The sequence below is a fragment of the Chanodichthys erythropterus genome, chromosome 2 (assembly GCF_024489055.1).
Source record: "Chanodichthys erythropterus isolate Z2021 chromosome 2, ASM2448905v1, whole genome shotgun sequence".
Lineage (NCBI taxonomy): Eukaryota > Metazoa > Chordata > Actinopteri > Cypriniformes > Xenocyprididae > Chanodichthys > Chanodichthys erythropterus.
In genome coordinates, this window is record NC_090222.1 from 30,012,633 (window position 1) to 30,029,893 (window position 17,261).

Sequence of the window (17,261 nt, forward strand, 5' to 3'; positions counted from 1 at the left end):
AAATTCATGTCATTTTATTTCTTAAACAACTTTGTCTAGGTGTTCAGAGGACATAGCATAACATATAAATATAAAATATAATTTTTCAAAAATGTTTTTTTTCCCCCAATTTGTTTCTTATGCTGTAAACAATGTAATGACGTGAAAAATACTAAATTCAAAAAACTATTGTACAGCCTTTCTTACAATTGTTACGTATATAATTTAACATGCTTCAAAATCAGGTTTAGCAGTAGCTACATTAAAAAAAAAAAGACTATTATGAAACTAATCCAAACTATTAGCATACACACAACAGGAATAAAACTATACATTTAAATAGATAATATTTTACAATGTCTTCTTAAAATCATCATAGGCTATTGATAAATATTCTGGCCAGTTTGATTTTTATATTTTTAATCCTACTTCCTAGAACACTAGCACTGACCATATTTGGGTTTGGGGTGAATCAGCGTCATAATCATAGACATGACTGCTTGTAGTAAAAAAGGGTGTAAAGCTGTACAGTATGGACAAGGAAGTGAGTCATATGCTAATCATTGACGGTAAAATGACGCGCTAGATGGTCGACCGAGCCCAACACGACTGAAGAAACGTGGAACATTGATGTACTACAACAAGGAAGCAACGTGCTTACTCAGGCTATCAGCCTATTTGGACAAAACACTTTTGAGGAAGTAGAACTAAAGAGAACGAAACACATCGAGTCGTTTTGGATTCAGCTTATAACGGTAAGGAATTACCTTAAGAACCATCCATCATTACAATAATTGTTTAAGTTTTTCTTTCTTTTTGTTCTCTACAAGTTAAGGGATCAAGCTGTAAAATTGCCAAAACATAAATGTGATGTATGTAAAATGTTAAACTCCGATTATCTTGACCGTACTTACTTCAATTGGTTAGTAACATTATTATCGTTATATTAGCCTAATATATTAAAGTCTGGAAAAGATACATTACACCATACAGTATATAATTTTATCATATATCATAATTCTGTTATTCACTCTATACACACACATACATACATGATTTTTGGGGTTTTCTCTTTGGGAATTTCCGATGATGCACTTTCCCAACACTTGCTTGAACATCTTTAGTGTTGCATGTGGCGCTCGTGTAGCACGTGACTGAATAGCAGTTCTTCAGTACGTTGCGTGTTTTAGTCCTTTATACAGTAATGAGCTCATAAACTTAGTTTTTAAATAGACCTATCCGTTTTAATAGACTGTAATAATAGAGTAGAATATTTGATGCTGTATGAATAGAATATTTGGAATAGAACATTTGGCTGCTACTAGTTAATAAACTTTAACCAGCTGTGATTTATACTTCAAATAAAACCTCTCCTCTTTAAAATAAATTCCCATACATGAATATAATGTTTGCCGTTAACATAGCCTAGACAAAACTTTCAGCACCTGTTGACCTGCTCACCAGTCACCCATCTGAACCTATGCACATGACATTCTGCTTTACTTTAGTTCGCAGATTCTATCACAAGTAGCCGAAAGGAAATATAATTAATCTGAGCTCTATTTGAGCCCTTTGTGCATTGTTAGAGACTTACGCTTGAATGACTTATTATTGTGTCACTCAAATCAGCCTTCTGACTAATGTCTGAGTAGACTCACAGCATGTTGCTCAAAGGTTGCATAATACAATAACCTGAGCCAGCATGTTTAGAATGGCAGATATGTATTTGATTTAATTAGTGTTATATAAATATTAGATGTAAATCTGATTTTTTTTCTTCTTTTTTTTCTTGGAATTAACAAAGACTTGTCATAAGTAGGCCAGCATGTTTCGCAAGGTAAATAAAAAGTTTAATTTGATGTTAATTGAATAAGTTTATTGTTTTTCTTAGTGAGAGTTTAGGCTAAAGAACATTAGTCTATGGCCTAATTTGAATTGTGAGTCCAAAGGATGCATGTTTATTTGCACTTTTATATCTCTTAATTTGCAACTGTGAACCTTATTTAGCAATATGCTGTTGGGAAAAGAGCGACTATATTTCCTTATTTGTATCTGATTTCCCTTTAATGCAAATTATGGCTTATGTTCATTCTGTCAGTATAACAAGTCTTTACATGTGGTGGAGCTGACTAACAGCTGACACTTCAGTTTCAACAGGTGTCAGAGGAAAGAGAAAACCGTGCTTAGGGAAGTTCCCCTATCAGAGATGCTTATAGAGATGACCTATACAAATGTGTAGATGTTTCAGGTTGTGGTTTAACATGGGAATTTCTTTATTTGACAAGGCATGTTTTATTGTTTTTTGGCTAGTGACTGAAAACGAATATGCTTTTTATTTAAACCTAAAAGCAAAACATTCTTTTTTTTTCAGGCCTGTATATTTGCTTTATATTTTTAGTCTTTTTGCGTAGTTCACTTTTACACTGAATACAATATTCTAAATAAGAATGTTAGAACTTTTTGACTTAACCAAAGGATGTCAATCAGAAATTATGTCCTAACTTTGGGTTTTTTGAATGTAATAAAGTCCCAGAGATGAATTTCAGCTTTTGATGTTTCTTCTTCTTTTTTCTGTTTTTCTTTGCAGAGATGAGAATGAAGAGAGAAGTGAGTGCTGGAGTGAACTTTCTGAAAGGTTTGGCAGTGGAGCGTGGAGGTGTAGATCAAATTAAAGCCAAACTTTTCGCTACTAAATTACAAGAGCTTCTGCTTGAAAAGTTCTCAAACCACTGGTACCCAGACAACCCCAGCAAAGGACAGGCATACAGGTATCTCCATAATGCCAGGTTGCTATGGCCATGCAAGTATTTTTTTACGCATTAAACTTAAGGCCACGACAAAACTAAGTGAACCGAACATTGTTACTGTTATAATGCGCTGATCAAAGCAATATTAAATAAATACTATCTGAAATAGCTTTGACAGCATTATCTCAAAATACGCTATCATTCAAAATTGACGCTATCATTTATATGTTTTTATGCTCTTATGCTTGCCTTTATTTGATCAAAAATACAGTAATATTGTGAAATATTATTAGTTTAAAATATTTTTTTTCTATTTGAATATATTTTAAAATGTAATTTATTCTTGTGATCAAAGCTGAATTTTCAGCATCATTACTCCAGTCTTCAGAGTCACATGTTCCTTCAGAAATCATTCTAATATGCTGAAACATTTCTAATTATTATCAATGATGAAAATATTTGTCTTAAAACAGCGATGCATTTTTCAGCATTCTTTGATTATTAGAAAGTTGAAAAGAGCATTTATTTAAAATCTAAATCTTCTTTAAAAAAATCTTACTGACCACAAACTTTTGCCACAAAATTAAATGATTTCTTCACAAAAAAAAGTGAAGAAATCATTTAATTTGTTGTCGAAGTGGAAATTATTCATACATGAGGTCATATCTTGAAAGACCTACAAATGTACATAGCATTCACATTATGACTATTTTTACTCTCTCCTGTAATTTCTCAGATGCATCAGAATAAATGATAGTATTCCCTGTGATGAATCAGTGTCAAAAGCATGCGTGGAAAGCGGCTTAAAGCCAAGTGAGTTAGGCTTTCCTCGGGAGATAACAATATGGATCGACCCGTCGGAGGTGTGTGTGCGGTAAGTTCTTTAAGAACTGTTCCTATGGGGCTTTTTATGAATATGATATTTTCTGTGAAGCGCAATCTAATGCTAGTTATATTAAAGTAAAAGTTTACATTCAAATGTTCCCCTTTAGGTCTGGGGAGAACGGCAGATATTTTACAGTGGCTCAATTTGCTAAAGTGGAGGATGAGGAGAAGCACACGAATAAGGATGACACTTTTAGCCAAGTGGATTCTGTGAATCTGGATACGTCGGACTACCACTCAGCGACCTCATCTGACTGCGGCTCAGCAGTCTCAAGTGATACAGAAGAGGAGGTGAAAGAGGACGAAACAAAAAAAATGGAGGAGAGAAGAAGAGTGGAGAACACCGTTTATACAACGAGATCTAAAGCAAGGGAGCCAAAAGGGCGACGCAAGTTTCCCACAGCTCAGGTAAATACCATGATGCATTGCTTCAAGTTCACTTCAGCAAACTACACTCAAGTTATATGAGGAAGGCTGAAATGTTGGAATTACTAGCAAGAGCAAAAAACCCATTCACCTCTGTCTCTATTTTAGAAATAAACTGTTCTGGCAAGATTTGTTTTCTCAGTACTTTTTGAACACAAACTGTTACCTTTGAATAAAAGGCCTAAGACAAGTCATAAAGCTGAAATATTTTCTCTTTCATCAACAGATCCCTGGCCCGCACTACTTTTATAACCCTGCACCGATGTGGCCCCAATACAAGAAAAAGAGTGGCGTGTTCTTCACGACCGTATGTGCACCGGCACCTTCTCCTTTGTTCACTTACTATGTCGTACCCAAAGCCCCTCCTCAGTTCATTGTGCCTCACGCTACCCTGCAAACCTGGGGGACAGTGAAAGGGTAAAGAGCTCCAAACTAATTAGCACATACACCTGGTATGTTAGAGTATATTTAAAATGTGAGACGTATCTGCTACTGCAGGGAACTTTATAGCTTATCATAATGAAATTGTAAACTTGAGATATAGTGACAAGCATGCCAACTATTTAACATATATATATTTTTTAACCTATTCTATCGTTATTTAGATTTTTTTGGGTCAGTCAATATATTTAAACTGCTCTTGCACAAAACACTGAATCTGTTATTACTTGATCAAAAACTACAGGAATTATTTCTCAATTTTGCCAAAGTTGATTGCTGCATACTTGAAATTTTTTTATTCATAGATATGGAAATCACAGCTTTTCCACCAGCTTCTGTAGTGAACGTTTAGATGTTTTGGTAACTTTTTTATTCAAAGAATGTTTGAGAGGCATTTCATGCAATAGAAAACCTTGAGTGAATGTAGTTACTGTTTGAAATACTCATTCAGTCTATTTCAAACAATAGTATGCAATGAGTATTCCCAAATATTACCAGCAGTTCAGCTCAGGTCTGATAGTTTATTAAGTCAGTAATACCTCTGAAAGCACCAAGCTCCCTATAGCGTTTCTATAACAAAAAAATCAACTCCTATAGCCAAAGAGCAAGAGGATGAGCTACCGTTTCTGACTAATGTGAATGAACCTTTTCACTTCCACTAAGATAATCATATGTGCTCAAGATGTAGAGATGACTGCATTAATAATAATAATAATAATAAATAAATGTTATTTAATTAATTATACTAGATTCTGTGCACAATTTTACCTTTGCTAAATGGTAATAATTTTATTGTAATTTATTCCAATACCACTAGGTGGTAGTATACATTGCCTTAAGCCATATTTCCACATTTCATTTTCTTCCATTTGCTAGAGTCTTGATGTTGATTGTACATAATAGATTTTCTGCTTTTGATAGTATCTGTTTTGTAAAACTGCATGTGAAAGTGTATAGGGTCCTCATCTCACTAGTGCTGTCATATGTTTTTAATTATTTAAAAAAGTTTTTATAATCTACCTTTTTAGATTTAGTTTTTAAACTGTCATTGAAACTATTATAACATAAAAGTGTCTTTCAACACTGGATTTTTACCTTTGTTTTATGTTTATTTTTGTGTATAAATTAATTGTGTGCAGTTTTGTATGTTAAACTTATAACACCTTTACTATTTTTGCAAACGTCTGCCTGTTTTCTTTGCAAATGCATATTTATTTGTGCTTTTTTTTCTCTGTAATTTTTAAATAATGTTTTGTTGTTATGCAATCACTGTAAATATTGCTTCTGTTTGAGCAAAAGAGTAATGAGATCTGTTTTCAATCTATGTTCAACTGATCTGTTACAAATATATATTTTATTACTGAAACAGTAACAAACGCTTTCTATTTTTATTTGTTTATGATAAAATCTAAATATTTACCCAACCCAATTTTTATTGGTTTATTTGATTCTGGAATTCTGTGCTTTTATAGTATTCTTCATTGATTTAAAATGAATGCATTTTTAAAAAAAAAAATGTTTTGGAAATGTTTGTTTAATCTTTCCATATAGCTGCTCTTGACTGGCTAGTTGAAGATTTTGGAGTTTCGGGAGACTTAATTAGTTCCTGTGAAGGCTAAAGATTGTAGGATCTCTGTAACCTCTCTTAAGATCTTCTAACCTCTGAAATCAGGCCACATATGTGGTGAAAACTTCCCAGAAATGTATTACTCTTCGTGAGCTCCTAGAGTGTGTTGAACTAAACACTTATTTGTATGGTTGTTGTAAGTTCTGTGCTACAGGATGCCCTGGCGGAAGGATCCACATGGGGTGAGTGCGTCACATGGCCCAAGGTCATTACGTCATTCCTAGAGGAAGAAAGGCAAGGATTTGAGCATAGAAATAGAATCTGCTTCAGTTCAGTGAGTTTGAAGTAGTGGGATTGTAAACGAAGAGGAGAGATCAACAAACTTTGTGGCCATGCTTGTCTAGTTTCTGAGTTCCTGTTCCTCCTGAGTTCATAATGGAAGTGGCAGTTTGATATTTCATCTTCCAAATGGTCTTTCTGCTCTATTCAGGACAGGGAAAATCTTTATCAGATGCTTTAAATCAGCTGTCAGTCTTTTAAAAATGTCCTTTTCTTACCGTTGAACAGCATCAACTGTTGTGAGCAGTTGGTTATGTCCCCAATTTTGAGGCTTGTCTCCAGAAAGGAACTATAAACAAAGGCTCCCGGGTCTTAAAGCATATTTTTACATACAAGCAAACAAATTACGCCATATGTTTCAACCCCAAAAAGTGCAACTTGGCAACCATACACAAAAAAAATAACTGAAAAAACAAACAAATTTACACAGTAAAATATCGTTTACCATTGAAACAAAAATATACAGTAAAAGCAATGCGTTCTGAGTAACATTATTTGTCTGGGTAATAGCCTATTACCCAGAATGCATTGTTTTTACAGTATATTACATATTACTGTGCATTGTGGGTAATATTATCTGTCGTTTTCAAGAAAGCCTATAGTCCTCTTTCTTAAAGAGTTAGTTCACCCAAAAATGTCATGTATTACTCACCCTCATGTCGTTCTACACCCGTAAGGCCTTCATTCATCTTCGGAACACGAATTAAGATATTGTTGATGATATTCGATGGCTCAGTGAGGCCTGCATTCACAGCAATGACATTTCCTCTCTCAAGATCCATAAAGGTACTAAAAACATATGTAAAACGGTTATTGCGAGTTCAGTAGTTCTACCTTAATATTGTAAAGCGACGAGATTATTTTTGTGCGCCAAAAAAATAAATAAATAAATAAATAACGACTTGTGACGGCCCGACTTAAAAGGGTTAACGTTAGTTCACCCAAAAATGAAAATTCTGTCATTTATTACTCACCCTCATGTCGTTCCACACTCGTAAGACCTTCATTAAATCTTCGGAACACAAATTAAGATATTTTAGTTCAAATCCGATGGCTCCGTTTGGCCTTCATAGGGAGCAATGACACTTCCTCTGTCAAGATCCATAAAGGTAAGTTACTAAAAACACATCTAAATCATTTCATGTGCGTACAGTGGTTTAATATTAATATTATAAAGCGACGAGAATATTTTTGGTGCGCCAAAAAAACAAAATAACGACTTATTTTAGTGATGGCCGATTTCAAAACAATGCTTCAAGAAGCATCGGAGCACAGTGAATCTGTGTATCGAATCTGCAGTTCGGAGCGCCAAAGTCACGTGATTACAGCCGTTTGGCGGGTTTGAACCGCAATCCGATTCATGATTCGATACACTGATTCATAATGCTTCGAAGCAGTGTTTTGAAATCGGTCATCACTAAATAAGTCCTTATTTTGTTTTGTTTTTTGCCGCACCAAAATATTCTCGTCGGTTTATAATATTAATATTGAACAACTGTACTCACATGAACTGATTTAGATGTGTTTTAGTACCTTTATGGATCTTGACAGAGGAAGTGACATTGTTCCCTATGGAGGCCTCACGGAGCCATCGGATTTGAACTAAAATATCTTATGCCGTTCCACACCCGTAAGACCTTCATTAATCTTTGGAACACAACGAAGATTAATGAAGGTCTTACGGATGTGGAACGGCATGAGGGTGAGTAATAAATGACAGAATTTTTGGGTGAACTAACGTTTAAAAACACTGCTTCGGATCTTTGCGAATCGAATCAGTGACTCGGAGCGCCAAAGTCACGTGATTTCAGCAGTTTAGCCGTTTGATAGGAGATCCGAGTCACTGATTCGATTCGTAAAGCTCCGAAGCAGTGTTTTGAAATCGGCCCATCACTATATTGTTGAAAAGTCGTTATTTCTCGTCGCTTTATAATATTAAGTTAGAACTACTGAACTCGAACTGTTTTAAATATGTTTTTAGTACCTTTATGGATCTTGAGAGAGGAAATGTCATTGCTTTCAATGTAGGCCTCACTGAGCCATCGGATTTAATCAAAAATATTTTAATTTGTGTTCCGAAGATGAATGAAGGTCTTACGGGTGTAGAACGACATGAGGGTGAGTAATACATGACATTATTTTTGGGTGAACTAATGACAAATATTACCCAGAATGCAGTTTTTTTATGGTATTACTCCTTCAATGGAAAATGGCATTTTACTGTGTACATTTTTTTTTCTTTTTTTACAGTTATTGGAAGGTAGCCGACCACTATTGGAAGGTACAACATGCCAAATGCTGTCAGTAGCCTATTTATCACTTCATTTCAAACAAAAAAGAAATATTTTGTGGGGTGGAAAAAGAAGGTCTATTAGCGCCAAATGACAACTTGTGTCACGCGGGAACAGATTGTGCCTAGGCCTACCTATAAAATCATTAAATAGAAAAAAAACAGTCTACCATGGTGTAATGGAGCACTAGACAGTTAACTAAACCTTTAGTCTTGCACTAAACGAGTCTCCCACTAGAGGTACCCAGTGACTATATGGACTGTAGGCTACTTCGTATATCTTTGCTGCTGAGAGCGCAAATATGAGATATTAAAACTTAATTCTAACACTTGACAGTGTGGTGATTTGTTCGAAACTTCAGTCTGCCACATAACTTCTATTTAGTCACGCGTTTCCACTGATCTTGTACTGTAACTGTTATGGAGCACTGACAAATATGAAAATATAAAAATATAAAAACATTACAATTGCAGCAAACGAAGAAAAACGTATGCCACACTCATCAAATGAGGAAACACTACTTCAAGATGAAGTTGCTGTAGTCCATACACAGCATACGTAAGAGCGCTGCTTCATAGTGTACAGATTCAGAGCGCCTACCCACAGACCCGTGTGGCTGCAGTCAAATGTTGAGGCGCGTACAGTGTTAGTGAAAGATCGCAGGTAGCAGCGCACACTTCACTTTGTGCTTCCTAATACTGCTCGAGTCCAACGTGCTATGCCTTCCGAAATTTTGGTTGGAGAGGGGGAAGGATAGGATGGAGAACAAGGCGACTGAGGTCTGTGTGGACTGAAGACAAGAGCGCGCGCTATGGAGATGACCGCTCGCCTCGCGCACTTGGACACCAAGTTGGATGGCAGAAACTGTGATGGGCTTGTCAACCATAACGGAGAGACGACGGAGATAAGAGTACCGCTTTCCCACACGGGGAAAAGACTCAGTCCGATCGAGGGGGGGAATCTTTACAGACTGCGTGACAGAAAGTTCCTGTTGGAGGACAAGAAGCGCCTCTGCGCGTGGGCACTGGGAACCGCGTTGTTAGGCATTCTGCTGATGGTATTACACGCTGAGCTGTGCCCAGTAGTGTATCAACCAGTAAGTATACAGCAATACTGAAATACAGGTAACGGTAGCGCGCTTGAGACAAGTGGTGAAATTTATGGATGGAACATCAGTTCTGGACTTTAGAGGGTAAAATGATATTTAATATAAGAGGAAATATCACCCAAATTTAAAAGAAAAGTTTTTTCTTAGATATTTACAATCATTTATTTTGCACAAATTAAAAAAAAAAATCTATTTAAAAAAAAAATAGTTTTAAAATGTAGTTGAAGTAAGGAACTAAATTTCGTTGCTGAAGTAATATTTTAAAGCAATATCTTGGTTTTACATTGTGTTTCACTGTAAAAAGTGGATAGATGTTGTTACCTTAATGCACTATTGCTACCTGGGTTGATTTAGTGATAAACCTATTAAATCTTGTTTTGACTTGGATAAATCAAGTAATTTTTATAAAGATACTTGACAAATCATATTCCCAGTGTAGCAGGTTGGACAAAAGAGGATACATCTCTTAATGATAATTTTGACTCTATATAGCAGGTCTATTTGGTCAAATATGTTTATATATTCACAAGAAAGAGATTCATTAATACTGTTAAGGTGAAAAAGGAACATACAAATAAAGCACAATGCAACATGTAAAATCGCCCCTGTTAAATTCAGAGCTGATGTCCATCTCAACTTTAGCACATAAAATGACCTGTCCGTCACTGAGGTCCAAATAACACAGGAAATGCAGTCACTTATTACCTGCCATGTGTCCCAAAGTAGTTACTATATTGTCTGACTGTTTACATTTATGCAGGAACTTATAGCCAAAGTGAATTACAGTGCAGTCAGAGTTTGCATTGTGTCCGTTCATGCATTCCTTGAGATTTGAACCAATGACCTTGGCGTTGCTAGCACCATGCTCTACTACTGTCTGAGCTACAGAAATGCATGATTATGATGTTTTTATACAAGAAAGACATTTGCATTTAAAAAAAATTATTAGTAAATCTTGCTGTGATTTCATTTTTATAAGTGTATGAAAACACTGATTTGAAGAATTCATTAAATGTACTTTATGTTATTGTGAGAAAAACCTCATTTGAAAACATCACCTGATTTTGAAACAACTCATATTTACTGTGTATGGTTGCATGTGAAATTAAAGTCGTTATTTCTTTAGCATTGATAACATCATAAAGCTTACATGTTCATTTAAACCTTTAAACCAAGTATCAATATTTTATAGAATGTTTATAAAACATTGTTTTAATATTGTTTACATAATACATAATCTCTATTTTTGCAGTCTCACCCCGAAATAGGTCAACGTTAGTGACTGAAGAGTTTTACCGCCCTGACTGACAGCTAATCAGTGTTTTCATCTGTTTTCTTTAGACAAAATCTATGTTTTTTTAGACAATTTAGAGTAAGTATTAATTTGCACCTCCAAAGCATAGCCTACTTCTGCAACCGTGACGGCTTACCATTCTCATGGAAACCAAATTATACAGGAAAAGCAGCTATTTATGCAAGTTTTTCCACATTTTGTCCCCCCTCCCTTTGTGCTGCTCAGACTGCCTATTGCATCTTTCCACACCATTTAGTGCATAATTAGCGCCTGTTTGAATAATGGATTTAAGTGTTGACCTCAAACGGGACATAAGCACTATGCTGATTTTCACGTGTTATCCTGTCCACATACTATGGTGATTGGAGTGGTCAAAACAAACTTCAGCGCTACCCCCCGTAAGCTTTAATTACTGTTTCCTTAATGTTGGTGTGTTGCATTCATACACATTAACATGAACACTGCACAAGGAAATCATTCCTTTTTTTATAAAAACAATATTTGTGGGAAGCTTTTATAACAATGTATGTACAATCCATACCAACAAAGCAACTTTATATATTCAATATCAAGATTGTTTCTATAGATGCTTATCACGATTGTGTAGTTAAAATTGAGCCGAACTGTGTACAAGAAGTTGCCAAGTCTTTATACAACCATTCATTAAGCATTCACTGATTGGTGATATAAATTGAATTTTTCACTTGAATTATGTACCTGGTCTTGGTCTGGTTATGCTAGATTTTTCTTTATGAAATGTATTCTCTCATATTGTTAAATTCACCATTGATATCTTTATCAAAATACACTGTCAGCCTTCTTCAACATGTCTGACTCAACTTTAGTGCATAACATGATCTGTTGGCCACAGAGATGATTCACAGAATTCCACCTAAAGCCGGACATCCGATAGCCAGTTGGTCATTTAGCAGATGCTTTTCTTCCAAAGAAACCTGAAGTGTACAACAGGGTATCCTCGGCGTTATCTGAGGTTAACTTCCTTGCTCAACACAACAAAAAAGTGGTAGGGTTCTCTCCACTTCATAGGTCACCCCCTATCTGAGATTTAAAACTAGGTAACTCTTTAGTATTTACACTGTAAAAAGTGGCTGCTACCTTAAGGAGCTTTTTTCTACCTTATCAAACTCTTAAATTTAGTTTTGTTGATGTAATATGATGTTTTTAAGTTCATTCAGTGATCAATTCTATAAAACTATCATACTATATTTCAGAATAGGTATAATAATATCATTTTTGCACATTTTCTTCTGGAAATGTAATGGCATTTGTTCTTGAATTTGCATAGCAATGCATATATTTGTTTTATGCTATTTTAGAGGCATTGGTATGGAGAAGGACCACATGCTAACAGAACGATCTTCCAGGCACGATCATTTATTTAAGCGCACCATTCTCTTGGAAAACAGGTTATGCAGGAAAATTGGCTATTTATGCAAGTTTTTCCACATTTTGTCTCCCTCCCCTTTGTGTTGCTCACACTGCCTAAGGTCATATTGCATCTTTCCACATCATTTAGTGCATAATTAGCGCCCTTTTGAATAATGGATTTGAGTTTTGACCTCTAATGGCATATAAGCTTAATGCTGATTTTCACTTCTTATCCTGACTACATAACATGGTGGTTAGAGTAAACAAAACAAACTTCCTTTTGCTGTCAAAAAAAAAATCCAGTCTTAAATAAGATTAGAAAAATGTTAAATTGCTGATAAATTACTTTTGTATTTAAAGGGTTAGTTCACCCAAAAATGAAAATTCTGTCATAAATTACTCGCCGTCATGTTGTTTCACTTCTGTAAGACCTTTGTTCATCTTCGGAACACAAATTAAGATATTTTTGATAAAATCTGATGGCTCAGTGGGGCCTCCATTGACAGCAAGATAATTAGCACTTTCAAATACCCAGAAAGCTACTAAAGTTATATTTAAAACAGTTCATGTGACTACAGTGGTTCAACCTTAATATTATGAAGTGACAAGAATATTTTTTTGCACCAAAATAACGACTTTATTTAACTAGTGATGGACGATTTCAAAACACCACTTCATGAAGCTTCGAAGCTTTTCAAATCTTTTGTTTCGAATCAGTGATTTGGAGAGTGTATCAAACTACCAAAGTCACGTGATTTCAGTAAACGAAGCTTTGTTGCGTCATAAGTGTTTCGAGACGTTTTGAAATTTCAATGGTTCATGTGACCTTGGCACATTGATACACACTCCAAACCACTGATTCGAAACAAAAGATTCATAAATCTTCGAAGCTTCATGAAGCAGTGTTTTGAAATCGCCCATCACTAGAGATTGTTGAAAAAAGTCGTTATTTTGTTTTTTTGGTGCACAAAAAGTATTCTCATCGCTTCATAACATTAAGGTTGAACCACTGTAGTCACATGAACTGTTTTAAATTTGTCTTTAGTAGCTTTCTGGGCATTTGAATGTGTTAATTGTCTTGCTGCTAATGCAGGCCTAACTGAGCCATCAGACTTTATCAAAAATATCTTAATTTGTGTTCCGAAGGCGAATAAAGGTCTTACAGGTGTGGAATGACAAGAGGGTGAGTAATTAATGACAGAATTTTCATTTTTGGGTGAACTAACCCTTTAAGTAATATTTTTCAGTTGTCACATTGGCCAATAGTACCACACTGTAACCTGTATTGTAAATTCACTGTCATTCTTTGTGTTTTATCTGTTCTCTCCAGGGATCCATATATGCCCTCTCCATAAACGGTCTCATCAGTTTCTCCACTGGGTGTCTGCTCATTCTCATCATCGCCTTCCATTATAAAGACATCAGAGTGAGTGTTTTTGTCCAATCTGAATCTGTTGAATTGCCTCTTCTTAATCTCTGAATGTCTTTAGATATTATTCTTAAAGGGACAGTTCACCCAGAAATGACAGTTCTATCGTGATTTACACACCTTAGTTCCAAACATGTTTGACTTTGAATTTTCTGTCAGAATTTTCATTTTTAGGTGAACTAACCCTTTAAGTGTTTTTCATGCTCATTTATTGTCAGTTCCTTTTCTTCTAGTTTCTTCTGTTGCAGTGTCATACTGATTTAAATGAAATGCCACTTGATGTTATCTATGTTGACTTCTACAAAAGAGACCAAATGAGTACACATCGGCATAAACTTCTTGCTAGCAATAAGATACATATGAGATTTCACACAGTTGGGATATGTTTATCTTATGATGTGTAATATCATGTCATGAGAGGTGTTAAAGTACAGGATTAGATAGTGTAACCCAATACATTAGAAGATTCCTACCCTTAACCAGTGACGGATCCTGACATGGGCAATATTGTTAGCTGCCTAGGGTGGCAACGGGCGGCTGGGGCACTGCCCACACATGCAGCTTTTAGACACAACTTTCCTCTCTTCTTTATAGTTCATCTGAAGCAGTTTTTTTAACCAAAAATATTGTGAGTGCATTGTAACACACTCCATCCATGTACTGCGCGAGCATGAATCTTTCCGCTCGCATACGGATTTCCTTCACTCTTGCACAAAACTGGACACACGCTTTCAATATACAGTGGTCTCATGGCTCTGCTCTTGCTCAGATATTGCGAGTGCATGCTCAAACTTCGTTCTATGCACTTGTGAGGGGGGGACATGTCTTATTTCACCTTGGGCACCAAATAAGCCAGAACCGCTACCGCCCTTAAAAATTTCTAACTCAAATTTATACTGGAAAATGCTCATTTGGTAGTGTGACTACAATTCCTAAATGTGTTATATGTCACTTTGATTAAAGCAAGAAAGAATAATTGTTAAATAGAAAATAGATTGATGCCAGTTAAAGAAACTTAACTAAATTTAACAGAGTCAAATTCAGAAAACTCTTCATAGCATCTGCAAGTGCAAGTGCAGTACAGAGATAAGAAGGGAAGTGTGAGGAGCAGGTGGGGCTTATCTCAACTCCTCACACTGAGTCAGCAATATAGGGGCCAAACGGACCTCAGGGTTTTTAAACTTAAAAAACTGAAGTAAAAAAATGTCAGTTAAAACTTGTGATTGAAACTTGTGTAAAACTCACTATGTGATTCTTTGTGTGACTCATTTGGTTAAAGAAACTTAAATGAAAGCAAAAAAGAAAAGGAACAGAAGAATTAAAGAGTAAAAAACAGGGCAAATGAGAAAGTAAAAAAGGGTGATAGAACAGAAAAAGTCTTTCACTCTGGGTCTTCAAGAGTGTATGTATCATGTAAACGTCTTCTGGTGCGTATCATGTAAACGTCTGTCTTCTGAAATCTGATGTAGTTTGAGAAAGCATGTAATTTGGCCAAAAGCCCCCTGCTAGTCTTAAGTACCTCAGCACATGTCTCCATCAGCCCACTCTGCCAAGACATCACCTGCTTTTACACGATCTCACATCTCCCTTAGTTCATCCCAACCCCCACCCTATTCCCTGTGCTTGGCAAACCCTTAACCGTGTTCCCATGGGACTCATATTGCGCTCCTCATCATCAATGTAAAGGCCTCATTCAATGGACAAAATCTCTGAATGTCTGCAGCAGGATTAATGGACTTGCTTGATTCTTATGGCAGCAAATAAATACAGGATTTCATATGGGCTGATGTATTTAATATCATGCATTGAAATATGTACACTGTTCCATATTAAGGTCAATGATTTTCAAAGAAAGACTACTCAAAGTCACTGTTGAGTATTGTTATTTTTTTTCAGTTGTGATTCCTATTTTAGAAGGAACTTATGCAACCACATGTTGTACACATTGTGTAATCAGTAGTGTACAAAAGGTTCAAAACCTTCTTTAAAGAAAAGTTTTTTTTTCTGTCTGGTCCCAAAATGTCTTACCAATAGAATTACCCATTTTATGTATTACCCAATTACCCATTTACTTTTATGCAGTCAAACACTATATTGCCAAAAGTATTGGGACACTCCTCCAAATCATTGAATACAGGTGTTTCAATCACTTCAATGGCCACATGTGTATAAAATCAAGCACCTAGTTTGGTCAAGCAAAGTTTGGTCGAGGGGGGATTATGGTGTGGGGTTGTTTTTCAGGGGTTGGACATTTTGGACAATTTCATGCTCCCAACTTTGTGGGAACAGTTTGGGGATGGCCCCTTCCTGTTCCAACATGACTGCGCACCAGTGCACAAAGCAAGGTCCATAAAGACATGGATGAGCGAGTTTGGTGTGGAGGAACTTGACTGACCTGTACAGAGTCCTGACCTCAACCAGATAGAACACCTTTGGGATGAATTAGAGCGGAGACTGCGAGCCAGTCTTCTCGCCAACATCGATGCCTGACCGCACAAATGCGCTTCTAGAAGAATGATCAATTGTAACCATAAACACACTCCTAAACCAAATCTAACCTTAATCCAAACCATGATCTAAAGAACTATAGGAACACTTTTCCAAAATTGATTTATTTTAACTTTATTTTAATTTAATTTAATTCTACTATTCTTATCTGTAATATTTTTGATTTCTCCCTGGAACCACTTGGGGTGCACCTACAATAAAATAACCCTACTACGAATGAATCTCTATTTGTCAGCAAACAGTTCTAATAAAGGTGAGAAAACGTATCTATTCGCAGCAGTATCCAAATTTATTAAACAGAACTCAAAAGCACTTAAAACAAGAACAGAATAACTGTTATACACCCAACAAGAACTGACAATCAACTGAACTAAACACAAAGCTTAAATACACAGACAAACTAAATGAACAACAGGTGCAGACGATAATCAAACAATGAAAATCCATAAAAGTAAATTGAAAACTGGGACACAGAACTAAACATATGAAAACCCACTCAAATATACAAAGAACACAGAAACAGACTATCCCTTACATTATTGGGATTAGATTAAGGTATGATTATTTATGTTACAGTTAATTTTGTATATTTGGTGCAGTTCAAGCATTATGAATTTTCCTCTCTATAAACCTGATTTTGTTTTTTGTGCCTTCTTTTATGGTTAAATCTATTCATTTAAAATGCTTATACGTTACATCTTTTGTCATTGCATCCAATGACCTCATGGATGGGAAAAATTTCACAGTGCAGACTGGCATACTTTTTCAGATTTTGCAGCAGATGGAACTGGTACAATAAGTGTAGCAGAGAAAATGTAGGCAACAATTACACTTACAACCAAATTCTGGTCCATGTAC

The 17,261-nt window shown here is 35.7% G+C and overlaps 2 protein-coding genes across 4 annotated transcripts in view; both read left to right on the plus strand.

The window, feature by feature from the left end:
• Positions 1-569: 569 nt before the first annotated feature.
• Positions 570-5,921, plus strand: si:dkey-79d12.5 (maternal B9.15 protein). Of its 2 annotated transcripts, XM_067395546.1 has the most exons (6): positions 570-734; positions 1,784-1,816; positions 2,567-2,747; positions 3,463-3,600; positions 3,719-4,019; positions 4,264-5,921. In XM_067395546.1, the coding sequence occupies exons 3-6, from the start codon at positions 2,569-2,571 to the stop codon at positions 4,456-4,458; spliced, it is 813 nt and encodes a 270-aa protein (XP_067251647.1). In that variant the 5' UTR covers positions 570-734; positions 1,784-1,816; positions 2,567-2,568; the 3' UTR covers positions 4,459-5,921. The 2 variants fall into 2 exon arrangements, with proteins under 2 accessions (XP_067251647.1, XP_067251639.1); XM_067395538.1 differs by lacking the exon at positions 1,784-1,816 and having other exon boundaries at positions 571-734.
• A 3,319-nt stretch (positions 5,922-9,240) lies between these two features.
• kcnn4 (potassium intermediate/small conductance calcium-activated channel, subfamily N, member 4) overlaps positions 9,241-17,261 on the plus strand; it is a 28,589-nt gene continuing 20,568 nt past the window's right edge. The window contains exons 1-2 of one of the 2 annotated variants that reach the window (XM_067395569.1): positions 9,241-9,771; positions 13,797-13,892. In XM_067395569.1, the coding sequence (XP_067251670.1) occupies positions 9,487-9,771; positions 13,797-13,892 (381 nt within the window). In that variant the 5' untranslated portion in view covers positions 9,241-9,486. The remainder of the gene's footprint in view (positions 9,772-13,796; positions 13,893-17,261) is intronic. The other variant, XM_067395560.1, reaches the window with a different exon arrangement.